Genomic DNA, 20,619 nt, shown 5'->3' with positions numbered 1-20,619 from the left:
GAAGTATAGTTGATTTACAATATTGTGTTAGTTTCACGTGTACAGCAAAGTGGTTTGGCTATACATATATCTGTATATATCTATAGTCTTGTTTTCCAGTTATTTTCCATTATAGTTTATTACAAGATACTGAATACAATTTCCTGTGCTATACACTAAATCCTTGTTGTTTGACTGTTCAGTATTAATTAAGGCCCACTCTGTAAAGTTAAACATTAGCTAGTAGAAGATTGATAAGTTACAAGTGATTTTTGCCTGGTAGAAATGAAAATTATTTCTGTCTAATAGAAAAAATAGCCCCAAAGATTACAGTTTTGTTATCTTGTAGAACTAGTTTTGTATCCAGCTTTTTATCTTATCCCAGCATTCTTTTGAAAATTCCAATATCTTTTGGCCTCTCACACTTTTTTTTGCTATTTTTAATGAAGTTTTATATATATATAGCACAAAATTGTCATTAAAATCATTTCAAGCATATAGTTCAGTGGCATTAATTACACTCATGATATTGTACAACCATTGCCACTATCCATTTCCAAAATTTTTCATCATCCCAAACAAGAACATTAAGCAGTAATTTCCCTTTCCCTCTTTTCCCAGCCCCTGGTAACTTCCAGTCTACTTTCTGTCCCTATGAATTGGCCTATTCTAGACATTTCACATAAATGGAATCATACAATATTTCTTTTGTGTTTGGCTTCGTTCACTGAGCATAATGTGTTCAAGTTCATCCCTACTGTGCTATGGATTAGCACTTCACTCCCTTTTACTGATGGATAATGTTTCGTTGTATGGATATACCATATCTTGTCTATTCATTCATCTATTGGTGGGCATTTGGGTTGTGAACAATGGACCTTTTGGCTATTGTGAATAATGCTGTTATGAACATTAATGTACAAGTATCTGTTCAAATCCCTATTCTTGATTCTTTTGGATATATACCTAGAAGTGGAATTGCTAGCTCATATGGTAATGGTAACCCACTCCAGTACTCTTGCCTGGAAAATCCCATGGATGGAGGAACCTGGTAGGCTACAGTCCATGGGGTTGCAAAGAGTTGGACACAACTGAGCGAATTCACATCATCACATGGTTATTCTATAGTTAACTTTTTGAGGAACTGCTAAAATCTCATTTCAATTAAAACCAGCTTTACCATAATGCTTTTTATTTCATCAATGAGTTTAATAAAATTTTGATAGGTGATCACTATATATTTCAATGAGAGTCATGTTTTTAATTTTTTGAGAGTTACACTTCAATAAGGGTGATCTATTTACCTTGCTAATCTTTAAAACAAAATTGACTCCTGTACCTCACTTCAGCTTCTATTGTTTATTGCAAGCTCCCTACAAGGAAGTCAAGGAAATGAGTAGAAAGGACGGCTCTCTTTAGCCCATGAGGCCAGCATGGTATTTTAGCAGTTATAATGAGAGGGGAAATTTTAATTATGGTTCCGTAATAGTGATGGCAAACAGTATCACACAGGGCTAGGCATGGACACAGATCGTGTAAATCTTTATTTTCATTGGGAACATATGGAGACTTTTCTCCTGTGCAACACAGAGCAACTGTTGGTTCTCTGCAATGTGACAGCTTCTGCTTGGAAAACTCTAGAGAAAAGCTTTGCTTTAGATGAACTCTGGGACCAGAGAGACTACAATAGAATCTATTGGGAGAGATGCTAGAATTGGGGGGGGGGCAGCTTCAAAATTTGCCTTCATCATCATTTGACAGAAAATCTTTAAGGCTGTGAATGAAGAGAAGAAAAACCTCAGCCTGGAGCTTGAGGAGGATGGTGGGCACAAAGGTGGGGAGAGGGCACAGGCTGGAGTGGTGGTAGAGGGAGCAAGGAGCAGCAACCCTGCCCAAGACCCAGCTCCTCAAGGGGGATTTTTAGTTGCTCCTAAGTGGTCTTTTACTCAAACTCTACAGTGTCCCCCACAGAACACTTCTCCTAGAGTATTAATCACATGTAGAATCAGAGATATTCTTGGTTTCATACATTTTTAACTTTTCAAACCAAGAAAGTTTTGCCTTTCTGAGTAAGGCTGAAAGTAAAAAAAAAAACAAAAAAAAAAACCAATATAATTCCCCCACTCACAGCACAAAAGGGATGAACTGGATTTTGATCATAATTTTCTCATTTTTGAGATAAAATATGGAAGACCAGATGAGTGTAGTGGAGGAATTTCACAGATGGTTAACAATGTGTAGGAAAAAAACAGAATAAAAAAGAATGTCACTGTTATAAATATGATCAGAATATATCTGAAAGCATACCAGGCAGGTTAAGAAAATAAAGGTAAAAAACAACTTTTTTCTGGCGCCCTTATTTTGCTCCCTCACAGTGCTGTGACAAGATAGAAGATATGTAATAAGCATTTTGTAAAGGACTGTACGTGGCTTGGAGAGGGGCTGGGTGGTTTAGTGCTGCTTGCTTGGGGGATCTGAGTGGCAGTGAGTTTTAGAGCAAATCTGGGGCTCTCAATTTTCACATGTGTTGAGTGAGGACAAGAATTCATGCCTTAGAGGGTTGTCAGAAGGGTGGTAAGCTAAAGCCTCCAACAGAAGCAAGAACGAGATGCTGTGGCCACATGGTCTTTGGTACACATTGCTCTACACATGTTGTTCTGGAATAGGTTTTTTTCCCATATCTGTCACCCTAATTCTACCAGAAGTTACCTGTGACTTGTTTGCTTCTAAGCACGTTGCCTTGAACCTCATACTCGGACATTCATTTTTAAATGAACATTAATAGACTCTTCCAGTTTCCAACTCTTGACAGCTACATTCTGCCCTTTAAACCACTGTAGTATTCTCCCTGCCCTCCCAGCACTGAAGTCCCATGGGGAAGACAAGGTCCTGACGTGAATACAGTGATACCCCTCCTTCACATACTTGCCTAGGACTGAGTGTTTTTGGCTGACAGTCCTCTTCAAGGATTGCCCAGCAGCCTCCTCAGACCCACGCTGCCTTGCTCAAGACTGTGCTCCCTCCCTGGGGCCAGCCTGCATCGAATAAGTGGTCCATATGGGCTGATGTCAATGTCTGATTCACTCACCCTAACTCAGAACAACTCTGAAGGGCCAACCCAGTTCCAGAGCTCCTCATGGTCAGCTGAGGCTGTCATGAGCTATGCCAGCCCAACTTCTTCCTTGAACCAATCCTGCTGTCTTCTCTTAGATCCCAGGTGTTGATCTCAAAGGCACCTGCACACCAATGAACATTCTACATGTGGCCTGCAACTGTCCCTCAGAGGCAGCCCCCAGTCGGCTTTGTGGCCTCTGTAGGCCCTGGATCAGCATTTGGGAAGCCTCAATTCCAAGCGATCCCAGGAGCTGTGCACACTCCTCTCTCACAGTTACATTTTTCTTTCTCTCTCTCTTTCCTATAAAATGCATTTGGAACCAATAGGGTAGAAGATATTAGCCTAGAAGAAAATAAACATAGCCCAGAGAGAGACACTATAATAGAGAAATAAATGAACTTAGTGCTTAGCTGAAGGAAAGCTCCCTAGAGGAGGTGCCATTTAATCTGAGTCTTGAAGGCTGAGTTAGAGTTTGATGGGTGGACAGGGGATGTGGGAGAGGCACTCTAGGCACAGGGTACAACATGTGCAAAGGCTGGCAGGCATGAAAGGGAATAAGGTGTGGGAGGAAAGGGATAAGGGACAACAAAGTCTGGGATACTAGCAGGGGCAAACTGTGCAGGGCCCCATGGGCCACACTGAGGATCTTGGTGTTGAATGAATGCCGCCTTTCAGTGTTGCCCAAGCTTCCACCATTTAGGAACCACTTCCACAAGTTTTGCCATATCTAGGCACCGCTGGTTGTATTTACTATTTGTCTTTTTCTCAATGTGAATTTTTTTTTTTTTTTTGCTTAAAGAAATATATATTAATTTTTTATATGGCACCCAAGAACCAAAAAGAATAACACTTGCCAGAAATAGAAAGTAACTGTAAAAATAAATACAAAGAAATAGAACAGAGTAATTAAATTCTATGTAGATATCATTGCCTGTCACTGTCTTTGAGCCTGAGGCCTGCTCTCGTTCTGTTCCAAAAGAAGATTAGCAAGCATTACAGAGGGTGAAGAATAGCATCACACTGAGCTTTTTCCCTTGATGTAATCAGAAAGCTGGAAAAGAGAAGGAAGCAAGAATCATTTTCTCACCATGTAATTTAGTGTTTTTTAAAGCTGTACCATGTACCATCGCAATCACCTTGGAGTCCCCTTCCTTAGCACTCTGCTGGCTGTGAGAGCGGTTGGTATAAACAATAAAGTGCCCTACAAATGTGGTTGTTAGTACCACTTGATTGTTTTGTCCATTGGCACTGGGGCAGTTACTTTGATGTAGCTGTCCTTTCATTTGGCTTAGGGAAGGTTTCCAAACCAGTGCCTGTGGTGACCATCATTCCCCACACTGTGTGAGAGAAAGCAGCAGGGTGGGGCTGGGAGAGGGGCAGGATCTTGGGCAACCTGGGCTCTTAGAACTGGGAGTACCTTTACAGAACATCCTATCTTCCCACTTTACATCTGGGGAAACTGAGACCAGAGCAGGGACACAATCTGTCTAAGGCCACAGAGGGTGTTAGTGTTAGCAGTCTAGGGGGCAGACATGGAAGAAAGAATCGTATTTCTTTCTCAAACAAGCTTATTGTTTGAGACTCCTGGTCCTAATAGCTGCTACCTGCAAGGCAGAAGAGAACAGAATGTGGAAGCAGAGATGGGGGAAGTCAGCCCATCAGGCCTGAGAGCATGGGGGCACCATCAAAAGACCGGATCTCCTGGGCTGGGTTCAGCAGCTAGGGGTGGAGGCTGAGGTGGGCCTGGGGCCTGCGTGATGGGCAGCATGGACAGAGCCTTCAAGAGGCTCCAGCATTTGCAGACACGCAAGGAAATGAGGGAGAGCTGCTCCAAAGGGCAGTTCCTACTCAGCAGGGGAGGATTTTGAGTTTGACAGGCCTAGGTTCAATGCCGATTCTGTCACTTTCCAGCTATGTCTGACTTTGGGTAAAGTCACTAAATTACTCTGAGCCCATCTCCTCACTGGAGACAGTGGTGGGTACTATCAGTACCTACCTCCTAGGATTGCTAGGAGGATCGCACCAGGCAATGCGTGCAAAATATCGTATACAGGGTCCACAGCACATTCTCAGCACTACTCCCTTCCCCCTTTCTGTGTCCACAGCAAGACCTCTGATGAGATGTTTTCTTCGCTACTGGTTCCCCTGCCTAGCCCAGCCCATGCCTCCTGGCCTTGTCCTCTGTCCTATTCTTGAGCTCATCTGCTGTCCCACATATTGGGTTATAGGTTTCCTAAAGAGTCTTTCAGGTATTTGCAGATAAGAAAGCTGAGGGGGCACACTCCAGGGGGTGGGACAGGGATGTCCCTCACCTAGAGACAGAGGGGAGGGGGGATGCTCTGGGGCAAATGGCCTGCCCCCACTGGAGGGAGAGGCTGGCTGTGGTCTTGGTCTTACAGAGAACAAAGAAAAGGCACTGGTCTCCTGCAGCAGCATTAGAAGGCAGCGCCTGAAGCGAGTCCCTCCATTATAAGCTACAAGGCGGAAGGTTAAATATAGCCCTTTCCAGCTGTCTAGGACATAGATTTATGAAATGTCAGATCTGCGTTAGAGTGAGAAACGATCTTATCTCTGCACTGTTTTTAGAGAGTAGAAAGGAGGCAATAGAGAAGAGAAATAAATCTGGACTTGCACCAGTGGGTGGTGGGCGGTCATTGGAGGATTTTTGAGCAGCTGGGGCTGTTTTATAAGGTCGCACTCTGGCCGCAGAGTGGAGAATGAGCTGGAGAGGGGCAAGAGTGAAAGCAGGGAGCCCAGGTAATCCTGGTGCCCCCCTCGCTCCTCCTTGGAAGAAGGCCAGCTCTCACTTGCCCTTGTCTTCTCAAGGGCTCACCCTGTGATTTCCCAAAGGCACTCAGACTCGTTACTTCTTTGCAAGGCAAGAGTCTGTTAGAAAGTTGTCTTTGTCCATAGGTCACACAGCTCTGTCTCCTGAGCCCCCCTCAATTCCCTTCACCCTGTGACAGACCCTCAAAGACCTGAAGACGAAAGACCACTTTCCCTCTGCTTCTTCTCCATGCCAAACAGCATGTAGTCCTCACACAGTGCCATCACTCTGCTTTTCAAACTCCTTTAGCTCATAAACTCCTTTGAAGTCTGCCACAGAGGGCCAACTCCTGCTCCTGTTAGCTACCTCTGCAGCTGTAACTGGATCTTCAGGAACATTGTCAAGGGCAGGTAACATCCTTGTCACACAAAACAGAGAGGAGCCCCCTGGTGTGGCTCAGGACCCTGAAATTGATTCCACCCTACTGCCACTACTTCTGGCTTGACCTGCACTTAGCAAGCACTCGGTCCCTTAGTAGTCACCTGTGTTGGCAGATGACTAGCGACAGACACCGCTTTCCTGCCCCTCCCTGTCCTCCCTGTCGGTATTGTGAAAAAAATCAGCATTTTAGCAGCAGTCCAGGAGCTGGGTAAAGCCCTGAGGGTGACGGAAACAGCATTTTCCACCATGCAAGGGACAAGGCTTCAGAGAGCATGCTAAGTCGATCTATAGAAGATGAGAGAGTGTTTCTTACACACACACTTAACAATTCTTTAGTCACTTTTCTTATCCCTCTAGAATGCCAGATTATCAGGGTTGGGATGTGATCACATCCACCCTCCCCTCCTCCAGAGCCACCCAATTTTTAATTCCTTTTATAGCCCCTCTGCCAAGTGGTTAGCCTGTCCCTCCTCATATGCCTCTAGGACTAAAAAGGGACCTATGTTCCCCCAAACAGTCCAGGCTGCTTCAGGACACCTCCGAGTGCTCAACCCTCTCCCTCAGCGAGCGCTGATTCCTCCCCATGCCACCTCTGCTGAGCCCGTGAACCTGCTCCTCCTCCATGCGACTCACCTCCCCGGCTCCAGAAGAGGGTGATAGCCTCGGCTCTCTCCATCCTAGCGGTGTGGACGACTAAGACTCCACATCCGGCAACTCCACACTGGGGGCAGGGAGCCAAGGAGCTCCACGCTGTTCTGAATCCCTTTCCTGGGCTCCTCCGTGGGCACCCAGCGACTCCTCCTGAACCCCGTTTCCCAGCACCCTGGCCGGGTCAGTTTGGCCCCTTCAGTCACATGCTCTGTTGCCCGTAAAGTTGTTTCTAGGCCGCCCAGCCCAGGGAAAGCAATGCAGGATTCAAAGAGTGAGTTTTCCTCTCTCTCTTTTTCCACTCCCCACTGCCCCCACTTGCCTGCCCACAGCCACACTGGTCCAGTCCGTCCTCTCACAGAGAGACCTGTTTGTGAGTTGGTCTCGTCTTTCTCTAGGAAAGGTTCTCAGCCAAAGGCCTGATTCAGAGCCCCACGGAGGGCTGACCTCCCGTTCGGTGGCCGTCCTGCGGTGAGGGGAAATGAGCAGGAACTGGCTGTCTGAGTCAGCGCCCCTGGTCTATTGTCACCGTGCGGGCCCCTTCCTTTCCAGAGGAGAGACGTGCAGAGAGATAGGCCTTGTTTTTTGCAAATCTCTCTTGCACACACACACTTTCTCTCTTGGCCTAGAACAAGTCTGTGCATGATGGCCGAACACAATTCAATTCAGCTTCCACAACTCCTAGGGAGTGCCTACTCCAGCAGAGTATCGTGCCTCCAGCAGGTAGGGGTCATCTCCCAGCATCCTTGCCACAGACAGAGGAGCTAATGATGATGGGTCCCAGTACCAGGGGAGGAAACTGAAGCTCTGAGAGGGAAAGGGGTTTTCCTAAGGCCCAACAGTCAGAGAATATGCGACTCAGAGTCCACCTTTTCTCTCCATAGCATCAGGTGGAGAACCCTGCTGGCCTCCCTCACTGCTTCTCCCATCTCCACCCTTCCAGCATTCTAGAATCAGTACTGCAAATGCTAGCAAAGCCTATTTTCCGAGGACACAAACAGGAGAGAATCGCTGGTTTTAAAACATTTAAAATGCATTTTTGTTCAATTTGTTTCTGTGTGTTTAGAAACACAAGGGCCCAGGAAACAATCCGTGCACGCCAGAAGCTCATTGCAGAGGGACTCCATGACTCTTCTGGCAAAAAGAGCACAGGCATTGGCCTGCACCCTGTCCCAGTAACCGGCTTTTAACTGGAAGAGAAGTATTGAGAGTTCTCGCTCATAGAGTGAAAAGACCTAGCCAGAGCTTTGTTCTCTTTCCTATTTTTGCCAGAAGTACAAAGAGACAGGGAAGCAGCTTGAGGGAAGGAGTTGGGCGGCTCCCCTTGAGGAACCACCTTGTCACCTCAAGGACGAGGATACTGAATCCCTCCTGTGCTGACTTTCAGCTTCTCAAGGGCAGGGTTGTGGATCTCTGGAGGCCCTGGCCCCAGGAAATATTTGTATGGCTTGAGAAAAAAAGCCATCTAAAAAGACTGATGTGAAATTTCCAGACAAGGACAATGGGTTTGTGACCCGGAGGTTGGGAGAAGGTTAGCTTCTCGGAGAAAGGACCAATTGACATCAGGAATTGCATTCCAGAATTTAAGTAGGCTGAGGACCAAGCAGTGAATGTGTGCTGCGGCAGTATCAAGAGGGGTAGTAGCCTTGGCAAGGCCGGCTTGCAGAGGCCAGACGGCAGCAGGTTAAGGAGGGAAATGGGAGGGGAGGGGGGACAACTCTCAGGAAGTCTGGCTGTGGTTAGAGAGGAAAGAAAGCCATAGGTGGAGGGAGTGACAGAGCTCTGGCTGGGAGTTAGATGTTTGTCAGGATGGGAGAGGTGCTGTGTGTTTTTAAGTTGAGGAGCTCTCACCAAAATTGCTGCTCACCCTATCCTCCATATCCCCTGTGTGCTGGACTTCATTTCAGACCAATTAAACCAGAATTTCTCAGGCGTGGAGACTAGGCATTGATGGTGTTCTAAATCTCCTCAGGTTGGGAATCATTACACTAATTCTTAGTAGAGACTGAAGTCCAGCCTTAGCCCAGCTAGTGGGTTGAAGGCAAATTGGCCTGACAGGCTTAGCTCTCCTATGTTGGCAGCTTAGCAGAGTCGTTAAGAAGACAGACTTGAGATACCTACTATCTGCACTCGAACCCCGTGTGCCCTTGTGCAAGTTACCCTCTCTGATCCTCAGTTTCTAATCTATAGATTAGTTACATAATCGACAGTTTCTAAACTATATATCCCTTTAGAAGATAATAAAAGTACCTACACCATCAGGTTGTTGTGTGGATCAAATGCGTTAATATCTGCAAAGTGCTCAGAATGCTGCCTAGTTCAATAGAAGCAATGTTGGGGCTGGCCTGTCTTCCACTGTCTCTCCCTAAGGCTCAGGAGGGCCCCCCTTCAAAAGCATTGATGGTCAACTTGGTCTCCCATCGGCTATCATCCCTGGCCTGCCTGGCTCACCCTGGCGTCTGTCATCCCCCTTGGCAGCTTCTTCTCACCTGGGTTCCTCTAGGCTGGAGCTATAGCTGCTGTTGCTGTGATAGGGGGCCACCATCATGCATAACTGAAGCCACATTGTTTGGGATGGGAAGACTCCACAATTAGAGTCTCAGCTGATATCTGCCTTTTGTCTCCCAACTCAGGTTTTTGTGTTCTTCTGGCTGGAGTCAAGGCAAACAATTGCCCCTGGGCAGGGAAATGATTGGTGTGTGTCAGTTTCTACAACATACACTTCATTTTGGGGGGTGGTGGTGGAAGCCTGATGATGATGGGGATGGCGGTTGTCTTCATCCTCAGAACAAGCGGTGTGACCTTGGGCTCTCTGGATCAGGACTCTGGCTTGGGTGGCCACCAAAAGAGATCTCACCCTTCCCCCTTTTGCCCTTTACCTTCATCATACAGCTCCTGTCCCCTAGGTCAGGCCCTGAAGTATCCAGAGAAGAGGAAGGAGTTGGTGACAGAACCAAAGGTGGGAGTAGATGTCCAGGAAGACATCCATGGTAGAGGGACAGGGGTAATCAAGAGTCTGGAAAAAGAGATGGGGGGGAGCATCAATGTTCTGCAATGAAAGTAAGTCAGAAATCCCAATTTTCTTTAACTTCTGCTGTTTTAGTTGTGATTTCTACAAAAATTGTTTAAATAAGATAAAAAATTAACAGGTAGCTAGGAGATTTTTATGAGTTTCCTCTAATTTTTAATTCATTTCTAATTTTGTAGCCTTGGAGATAATGAGGCCCATTTTTATTCCATCAGTTCTTAGAAAATAGTGATTCTCTGTTTTCAGGGTACAAAGTCATATATATGTATATATGTATATATATATAAATTGTATATGTGTATGTGTAGATGTGTGTGCGTTGTGTGTGTGTCCAACCTTATTGTTAACTGGGTTTGGAGCCTCACCATTTTGCCCATTAGAGCTTCCAGGACTGAAAAGAATTATTTAAATTATCCTATTATTATTGTATTTTTATGTATTCTTCCTTGATTGTTCTAGGCATATGTAAAATGTTTTCTGCTGTGTTTCTGCTTTATTGTCTTTGTTGTTGCTGTTTTGTTGTCATTTTGTACTTAAAGAAAGGTCAATTATAGCCTCAAAAAAAAAAAAAAAAAGAAATCCCAGGAGTCAGGCCCCTGAAGTTAGGTTCTCAGAAGCAGGAGTAAGGTCCCAGGCTGCTAGGTGGGTGAGACTATTTCAGAGGAGCACTATGCAAGACATAGTATGTGCCTTTTATCTCCTGTGTGGCACTGGAGGTGGGAACATCTCTGAGTCAAGCCTAAAGGGCCTAATCAGTAAACTGCACCCACTCCCCACCAACTTCCAAGTCTACAAATTCCACAAAAGGAATTCACAGAGGTGGTTCTGTGCTACCCTCCCCAATGCCAGAAACCAGACGTGGATAACATGCTCCACTCGAATGGCAGGGAGCAACTGGGAGCCTCATCTCACTTCTGGGATCCCACAGCCCTCCATCTGTGCTCTTGGAGAATTTGATAGGAGATTGACTTTTTAAATAGAAAATCTGCTGTTGAGAAAGATGAAGGTTTCATCTTTCTCCAAAGACCATTTACTCTACAGGGATGCAGATGGCACTTAGGAGGCCATGTCAGCCTAGATTGTTTGGAAGTACCACCTGGGGATGATGCAGAGCTGACCTGTCAGCATGCAGGACCACATTGCAGGGGCATCTTTCTTCATCATCTCAAGCATCATTCTTGCCTCTTCTCCATGTCAAAGCTTTGTCTGTCTTCTCTTAGTTTGGTCATACGGCTGTGGCTACGTGGCACAGGGTGTCTCCACCAGGGTGATGAGGAAATCCCAGAGGCCATGAAGACATCTCTTGGGCAGTGGTAACAGCAGTACGGGTGAGGGCAGGGGCAGAGAGCAGCTGGACTGCGGCCCACATTAATCTCATCCCTGTAGTTAGGTGACTGTGGGCACATCACCTCACTTGTGTGGGTCTATAAAATGCAAGGTCTGTGGGAGTCTACGGGGTTATAACCAGGTCTCACCACGATACACAAAAAGCCTACTTTTCCCATAGAAGACTTTTCAACATTGACATGCAAATATTATAATATGTACACACTGTGCTCCCACAAGACTCCCTCCAGACCCCTCTCAGCACCCATTGAGAAGCTTGGAATCAGGTGATCCCTAGAGACCTCTCTTCCTCTGACAATTTCAGACAGTGATGATGGCAGCACACCTGTTCTCCTTGCTTATTATGTGCCAGGGGTTTTGCACGCAGCATCTTATTTCATCCTCACAACCACCCTATGAGGGAGACACTGTGAATCCTGCCAGATAAAGGAGGCAACAGAGACTCTGAGAGCTTAGGTCCCTTGCCCAAAGGCCTACAGCTAGTAGGTGGCTAAGTCTGGCTGAGAACCCAAGGAGCTGTGGAAGTCTTCACCAAGTTCTACATCCATGATTCTCATCTCTCCATGAATTTTAAACATTTTAGATGAGAAAAACCTATAACATTGCCCCAGATATTCCCCAACAATGGCTAAAACCAGAAAGCCTCACATGCTTGACCACATTTCACTGGCATTCTATAATCAGAGAAGACATCTGAAACCATCCAGCGGCACAGGCCCAGCCTGGCTTTGTTGTCAACTGAGGTGGAACAGGGACAAACAATACCTATTACTTTTGTTTCCAAGTCTTTATATCTCTACCATGATAAGGCTTACACTGTGCAGCATTTTTACACCTCACAAAAAGCCCTTCAGAACATCCTGCACCATTGGTTCCTTACCACAGCCCTGTAAAGTGGTGGTGGTGATTACAATTATCCTCTTGTGGCAGATGAAGAAATTGAGGCTACCGCAGTGAAATTACTTCTGCTGAAGACCCTAAGTTAGGGTCAGAGCTTGAATTCAAACCTGAGGTTTCCCACACTAAATCCACACATTTCCCCGTTCCCTGTGGCTGCTTCTTTCTGTAAAAAGAGGCGCAGACTTTTGCATTTACGTCTTTCAACTCTCTTTGTTGGCTCAGGGACATGATACGATTTGGTCTCTCAGCTTGACAGAATGATTTGCCAGGGTGCTTGTTCTATATGTTAATGGTTTTTATTTTTCTTTGCACAAGCATTATAACAACGTTAATGGAAGTCTAGAAAGAAAAATTCACCAATAAGCCTGCCACCCACAATAAATTAAGTTTTGCTTTTTCCACAAATACCATTCCAATCCTCCCTCATGTGCAGACATGCTTTTTTTTTACAGGGTTTGTAAAGCTCAGCCTCGATAAAATTTTGTATCATGCCATTTGCATGTTATATTGCGCTTTACTATAAGCACTGTCCATGTTGCTCAACTGTCTTCATAATTAGCTCTTTAGCACTCCACTGCACTTCAGTGAGGCTGGCTGCATCAGATTTACTTAGCCATTATCCTATTATTTGACAATGGGGGGGGTTACTGTAATTTTTTATACCCAATTTTTGTTTTCTTCTAGTTCTGGTCCAAGGAATGTGGGAGTATCACCATTGGCCTTAAGCCCAGGGCCCATGCCATACCTTCAACATGTCTCTCATTCGTGGGAGGTGAGGAGCACCAGGAAATATTTTGTTTGGTGGCCTAGAGTTTCAATTTCTTCCATACCTTCCAATGGGCTCATTAAATTGGATTAGGAATTATGCCTTTGGGAAGAAGGTTTCCCAGGTGAATAGAGGCTACCTGACTCCCTTATAAGTCTCTGCCACTTCAGCATCCATCAAACTGAAATCAAAGATTTTGAGGATTCCATAAGTTTGTGGACTATGAAAGGGTTAGGTCAACTACAAAAATGCCTGGTAAATGCAATGAGATCGTTTCTCCATTGTTTTTAGGTACAGAGGAGAGAATGGTGGACTCATCTTCATCTTGAAGCACAGGTCACCTTGCTGCTTGACAATGAGCAAGGTGAGGTGGAAAGGGAGGTGGAAATCAGTATGATATCAGTTATCTCCACATTAGAAGCCCTTCTCAATGCCCAATTTGGGCTTAAACTCAAGAATTCCCCTACTTTCTCACTAGCTCAGGAATCAGCTCTAGCTTCTGGAACCAACATGGAGCTTCAAATGAGTTCAGTTATTCCAACAACCAAAACATGTCATTAGACAGATATATGGTGGGACTTCTACAAGGCTGGGAATTGCAGTCCTTGTTGCTATAGAGATCTGCTAGCCTTATCAGCATAGAACTGCAGAATCCACCCTTCACCGCACCCGGTCTCCAGGGTTACTACTAACTCCTGTCACAGATGCAAAGATGCTGAAAAGCACGTGGCATGGCACAGTAGGCACAAGCTTTGACAGTCCAACAGGCTTGGCTTCCAGTCCTGCCTCTACAACTTCTTTTTTATTGGACCATGAGGCAGCTCACCCCTGAGTCTCAGTGTTTTCCTCTGTAAAATGGCATCAATAGTCCCTGCCTGCCCAGCAGAGACAAGACCACCCATGAGCAGAGGCTAGCTCCAGCTGGTACAGGTTAGAGGCATTCTGGGGGAAAAGGTGAGGGGTACCTGGAGGAGGAAAGTGGGGATGGGGGTGGGGAGGGAGCAGTAAAACTTGGTGTGGGTCATTTACAAGGAGAGATTGATCAAGTCCAAGACTGTGACTTGTCATCTCACCTTCAGGCGAACCATTTTTGAAAACTGTTTCACAGAACAAATAGGAGCTATACTAATGGGAAATTGAATGCAATATGTGAGAATTATCAAAATAAAAAAAATGTTTCTCTATCGTTTTCCAAAAAACAACCCCCCCCCCCCGAAAAAAAATCAGTCCCTGCTTGGAGGTTGTTCTGAGGGTTAAGCAAAGTTGTAAATGAGACATGCTGGCATTTATATACAGAATGGATAAGCAACAAGATCCTACTGTATAGCACAGAGAAGTATATTCAATATCCTATGATAAACCATAATGGAAAACAACATTAAAAAAGAATGCATATATATGTAAGACAGAATCACTTTGCCGTACAGCAGTAATGAATACAATGCTGTAAATCAGCTATACGTCAATAAAAAATGTGCTGGCACACAGTACGTGTGTAATATTGGTTCCCTGTCTCTTCTCTGTGGGATACTTGTTCATATAGATGGTTCATATGTGCACAGCTATGTAAATGCTGTGTAGTTAGGGTGGCGCTAGCATGTATCTCCCCTAAAGTCCATACATATTCATAGGGCAACATGGCTACACTCACTCAAGAAGTGAAAGGGGTGTGAAAGTTGATGAGATGTCAATTCCAACTCAGGAGCCTGGTAGACAAGTCTTTTCAGAGTCAAAGCAACCTATGCTCTAAGGTCATGGTGGGTTTCCACATGCTATGACTACCCTGCCCCCACCCTCCACTTCCATTTGCTTTGCAACTGCACTGGCTGCTCCCCATGGTCCCCCAAACATACAAAGCTCACTTCTGGTTCCATTCTCAGGGCAAGACCCACGCTATTCTTCTATCTACAACTACAATTACTTGTTTCATTTGAAAAGCAATCTCAACTTTTTAAAAGCTCTCCTAGCATCTCATATCATATCTTCCCAAGCCCCCTTGGCAGTTTTGGGGAGAGGTGTGTGTGATAAGAATCCCCCTTAAGGATTTACAGCTTTACAGCTGAAGGATGGGAGTAGCAGAGGTGAATTACTTGCCTAAGATCACACTGCTCATTCATAGCCAAGAGAAATCAGAACCGAAGCCTTCCAAGACCTGGTTAACAGTTTTCCTCCAACCTCTGGTAAATAAGTTTTTTGCTATGCCGAGCTTAGTTGTTCAGTCATGTCCAACTCTTTGAGACAGCATGGACTGTAGCCCACCAGGCTTATCTGTCCATGGGGATTCTCCAGGCAAGAATACTGGAAAGGGTTGCCATGCCCTCCTCCAGGGGATCTTCCCAACCCAGGGACCGAACCCAGGTCTCCCGCATTGCAGGCAGATTCTTTACCAGCTGAGCTACCAGGGAAGCTCAATTTTAGGCCTTATCTTAGAAAAGCTCACATTTTACTAGGGCATATAAGCATGTAACAGCAACCATAAAAATGACAATGCTGGAAGGAAACCATCTGAAAAGGCTACATACTGTATGATTCCAGCTATATGATATTCTGTAAAAGGCAAAACTATGTTAATATTATAATGATCAGTGGTTGCTAGAGGGATTGGTGGTGGTGGTGGAGGGGAGATGGAGGTGAAGCAGAGAGGACTTTTAGGGCAGTGAAAATATTCTGTATGATACTGTAACTATAGATATATGTCACTATATCTTTGCCCAAACCCATAGAATGTACAACACCAAGAGTGAACCATAATGTAAACTATGGACTTTGGGTTATTATGATGTGTCGATGTAGGTTCATCAGTTATAACAAATGTACCACTCTGGTGGGGGAAACTATGCATGTGTGGTGGTAGGAGGTATGTGGGAAATCTCTATACCTTCTCTTTAATTTTCTGTGAATCTAAAACTGTTCTTAAAAATAAAAGGCCTTACTTTTAAAAAGACAAAAGAAAAGCACATTGGAAAAAAGACAATGCCAGCGATGATAAAATTATGTACAAGTTCCCAAATCAGTACAGAGGAATGAAGGATAAACTCTGTTAATTAATTCTGTATGGAGGAAGGAGATTGGTCAGGTAAGGTTTTAAAGAAGAGGTAACACCTAATCAGGGTTTTGAAGGATGGCTAGGAAATTGCCAAGAGAAGATAGGTGGTTAGAGGCAGGGATCCAGGCAGAGGAAAGTGCACTTGTTAAAGCAGGGACATGTTGAATGGGCATGGTGTATTTGGTAAACCACAAGTGATTCAAGATGGATGAATATCAAGTTCAACTGGAAGTGAAAGGAGGTAAGGCCAGAGAGGCAGGCAGGGTCTAATCACGGAAGGTCTCTAAGTTGTGCTAAGGAACATATATTTTACCCTAGAAACTGGTGCTTTCCAAACCTCAGGCAATACTGTTTTGCATTCTCAACTTTTTTCATGCACCACCTATGCTATTTACTTACTTGGCCATTTTATTAAAAGAGATTTACTCTAAAAATGCTTAATCTTGCCCTAATTAAAAATATATGAGTAACTGTGGGTTGGATTTACTAGTTGTATTTTTCCTAATGCACATTAAAATATGCCCAGAACTCTGAAAGGCAAAAAAAGTTTTGTCTATACCACCTGCAAATGATCTCCTGGGCCACCTGGGATGCACTGAGTACATGCTGGGAGCAATCCTGACCTCCCCTCCTGAAATTAGCAAGCTTTGGGTTCATAGCAAGGGAGTGCAGGGCAGATCATTCTGGGGACTTTGCTAGGCATGGCCGGGAGAAGGGCAAATGTGGAGGCAGGGAGCCTAGTTCTGGAATGGGCCAGAGATAATAAAGGCCTGGACTCAGACACTGACAGTGATAAGAGGAGGGGTTTCCAGGTCTCAGAGAAGACTCGACAGTAAAAACTTGTTGAATGGATGGATGGATGGGTGGGTGGATGAGTTTAAGTATGAGATGAGAGAGCAAGAGGAGCTGACTCCCAGGTGTCTAGTTTGGGTTCCTGGAGAGATGATGGTGTCAGCAAGTGAAAATAGAAAAGAGAAAGGGGAGCTTCTCTGCAGGGGCAGAGGGTGGAACAAGAAGATGTGCTCGGCTGAGTGTGAAACCCCTGTGTACTATTCAGATGGAGATGGAGCAATCCACTGTGTTAGTTTGAGCTGGAGGTAGAGATTTGGAGGCCAAGCTTCTGGAGGTGGTCTCTGGGTGTGGTCTCGACCACAAGGGGAGAGGGTGTAGAGTAGGAGGAGACACAGGTCTGAGACAGTGCTCTGAGGAAAGAAATCTGCATGTAAGGGTGGGCAATGGAGGAGGTGTTTTTTTCTCCATGAAGCATTTCCTAGTAACCACAGGACAGACTGCCTCCCATGATTAAGGCATTGCTCCCTCCCTTAGACCACTAGCTGACTGTCTCCTGTGCTTCCCTCCTCTCTTTGACCAGTCTGTGGGCAGCTTGGGCCTGGGAGGCTAACCAGCCTTTCTCTAGCTAGCCGGGTGAGCATGAATGTTCAACCAAGGCTTCTGGGACTGCCTGGGGATGGTGAGTGTGCAAGTGCAGTGCTGGGGGAAGCCAAGGGCTGAGAAGTGAAGCAGGGCAGGAGGTGGAGCGAGAGAGAGAAGAATCGGTCATGAGACTCCCTTCTCAGGCAGCCAGAAGCTGGTCCAGTAGTTACTGCTTCCAGGATGACCTTGGACTGGAGCTGGCATTGAAGATGCAGAGCAGTTTTTAAAAGATGAAATGGCAGTCAGTAACTGTCCTGAGCTGTAGTACCAGCAGTTACATAGAAAGTTACCCTCAAGCTCCCATCGTGGCCTGTACAGAGCATCTCTATTTAACACCAGCAGGTCCCGAGCTTCTGTGGCAGAGATGCAGGATGCTAGCGGCTGGCGGTTGGGCCATTCACCTAATGGTGGCCTTAGAAGAGTGTGTCCACGGAAGATTCCAAAGAAACTCCAATGCCCAGAACCTTTGCTACTGGCTCAGTCCACCATAGGGGCCCCAATTCAGCCCATCCAGGAGGCCAAACCAGAACCTGCTCTGACACGTGGGCCCCCGTGGCCATCAGCCTGCATGGCAGCACATCCCAGGTCACTTTTTGTAGCTTCCCTCCCACTGCACCCCATGAGACTCCCATTCTAGGGCTGCCCCTAGGACTGCTTGGCTCTGGACAACTTCCTTCAGCCTGATGGCCAGCTGAGTCCCCAGGAAAAGGCTGGACAACCCTCTGGGCCTGAGCATAGCAGGCTTTCAGCAAGACACCTATTTGCTGCTTTCTGATGGTAAACTGGAATTAAACTTAGCAAAATTTTTTTCTTTCTTCCCACTGGCCTGCATGGTAGCTGAGGGCCTCCCCAACAGGTACAGAGGAAAACCACAGGCTTCTCTGAGAGGAAAGATGCTGAGAAGGGAGGGGGGCACCATCCAGACAGAGGAAGGAGGACAGGGAAGATACCCTCAGCTTAATTGCTGCTGCCTGATCGGGTGCTTCCCAGTGACCAAGGGAAAAGCAGGAAGGAAAAGAGCTGGTGGGGAGTGAACAGGACAAGAGAAGTTGCGTCCATGTTGCTCTTGCACTGTCTGGGATGGTGGGCTAGGAAAAGTTGTCTGCAGATCCCGTCTCCCTGATTTCCATGCTGTTAGCATCCAGGAAGGGGTTGTTGGGGAGAGCTATACCAGCACCTTTGAGTGAGTCCTTGTCTGGAGAGGGCCCAGGGGCGAAGCAGGGCACACCCAGGGTAGGAGGGCAACAAGCTCAAAGCTGGCACATGCTCCTCTCACCCTTGCAGAGAGGAGAGCTCTCTGCCAGGGCTGGGGCAGGAGGTGGGGGCAGGGCATTACACAGCAAGAAACAGATTCATCTGGATCATTCCGTGCATGCAGCATAGGAGGTAGAGGCAGGAGAGGTGTAGGTGTTCAGTGCAGGGTGGGGGCAGCTGGGGGAGATGAAGGTTGGAATAACAAAGGAGGCTCGTAAAGGATAAGCCATGCATGGTTCCAGGTCTCTGCTTACTGGATGCAGACAGAAAGCACAATCTTAGCAATAAACTTCAGTCCATGGCACGTTGCTCACTTCCCTGACGCTCCAGCTACCCTCCAGAGGCTACATGGGGTTGCTGGCAAAGAGGCTGGCCCCTACCAGCTTGGGGAGCTCTGACTTATGCAATTCGGGCTGGCGCGGGAGCAGGGGAGCTGGGAGTTCACCGGCATCTCCCTCGAGCTCTCCCCGCCCCCAGCCAGCCCCTGAAAGTCACGCCAAGGGTCAGGGGCCCCCGCGCGGCTGTAGCTGGGGAGGCCCTGGTTGGAGGGGCCCCGGAAAAAGGAGGGAAGGGAAGAGAGTACCTGTTGCTGAATGCATCCCGCTTTGGCTCTTACTCCTCGGTTGCTTGTGGTGAGAGTTGCCCATCATTCTGTTCTGGACTGGCAGCCGCCCTGTGGCTGCCGCCGCCGCCTCCTCCTCCTCCTTTTCCTCCTCCTCCTCCCCCCACCTCCTCCTCCTCCTCCTCTGCCTGTGCTCCTCCCCAGGTGCTTACATCACCTCAGCTTTGCTTCTCACACACATGGCTCATCCAAATCCCACTTGTGCTCCTGGCACACATTTGTCCAGACCTGACCCTCTCACTTGGACTAGAGCCTGCTAGGAGCTTCTCCCAACCTCTCTCTCTCTTCTCTCTTCCTCCCTCTCCCTCTCTCTCTCCCTCCCTTCTTCTCTCTCCCCCTTCCTCCCCCTCCTCCTTGCTTGGTGCTCCACTCAGGTCGAGCAGCCCAGGTTCCAGGAGAACCCTAGTGAGCCCCCACCAAATCTGCCTCTGCAGACGGGGCCAGCACGGGTGCCCTTGGGGACCCACCTTGCCAGCCCTCACCATCCCTGGCCGCCCGTTCCCAGTGCTGTCATTTCTGCTGCCGCTAGCTCACAGCTCCGTCTGCAGAAGCTCGCAGGACTGAGGGGCCAATAACAGAGCCTAATCCGGGAGTGTGACAGCGACCAGTGAAGGAATGTGGTACTCGGGAGTTCTAAGTGACACAGCTCCCTGCTCCGCTGGGGGACGGATCCAGTTCTGTAAGTGACAGCTGCCAATAGACTCTGGGCTCCAGTCCTGACCGAGACCTGGGGAAATCTGGGCAGAACATGAGGCTGCCAGGCTGCAGACTGGGAACGAACGCAGCCAGATGTCTCTTGCATGCCCAGTGTGGCCACTAGGCGTACCTGGCTCCTTGTCAGACACACCTGGAGTCTCACTCCACTCTCCCCTCTTTCTCCTGCCTTGCCTTCCCAGGGGAGGGTAGTGCTGGCAGCCCAGAGATTCACAGACTGGAGCCGGGACCCTTGGCAGCCAATGAGAAGGCTCTGTCCATGAGTCACATTGTAAATCCTCTCTCTCTCTCTCTCTCTCTCACACACACACATGCAGCTGCTCACTGAAAGTGCTGCAGCCCCATGGGATAAATGACATGGGGCAGGTTGTGCTGGATTGGCAGCTCATTCCAGCCTCAATAGCCTGGCAATGAGGAAGGGCCATGACTCCTGGAATCAACTCTGCCAGAGCCAGAGAGCCTTGAGTGACTTCACTTACTTAGCGGAGTTGTAGTACTGCCCAAGGCTGATGTCATCAGACCCATGCTCACAGACACAGGGGGCCTGTCTGTCACGGT

The 20,619-nt window shown here is 47.0% G+C and overlaps 1 protein-coding gene across 15 annotated transcripts in view; it reads right to left on the bottom strand.

Moving 5' to 3' along the window:
• NHSL2 (NHS like 2) overlaps positions 1 to 20,619 on the bottom strand; it is a 302,976-nt gene that overhangs the window by 66,235 nt on the left and 216,122 nt on the right. For 3 of the 15 annotated variants that reach the window (XM_086388886.1, XM_086388888.1, XM_086388894.1), the window contains exon 1: positions 6,936 to 7,424. The exons of 11 other annotated variants lie outside the window; for them this stretch is intronic. In XM_086388886.1, the coding sequence (XP_086245012.1) occupies positions 6,936 to 6,978 (43 nt within the window). In that variant the 5' untranslated portion in view covers positions 6,979 to 7,424. Of the gene's footprint in view, positions 1 to 6,935; positions 7,425 to 19,308; positions 19,397 to 20,619 lie in introns of those variants that run through there. One more of the 15 variants, XM_086388892.1, reaches the window with a different exon arrangement.

This window comes from Bos grunniens, chromosome X (assembly GCF_055505025.1).
Source record: "Bos grunniens cultivar Pamir isolate PY7600 chromosome X, Bosgru_T2T1.0, whole genome shotgun sequence".
NCBI lineage: Eukaryota > Metazoa > Chordata > Mammalia > Artiodactyla > Bovidae > Bos > Bos grunniens.
Note: the sequence above shows the minus strand (reverse complement) of the source record. Positions and strands in the feature narration are given on the sequence as shown.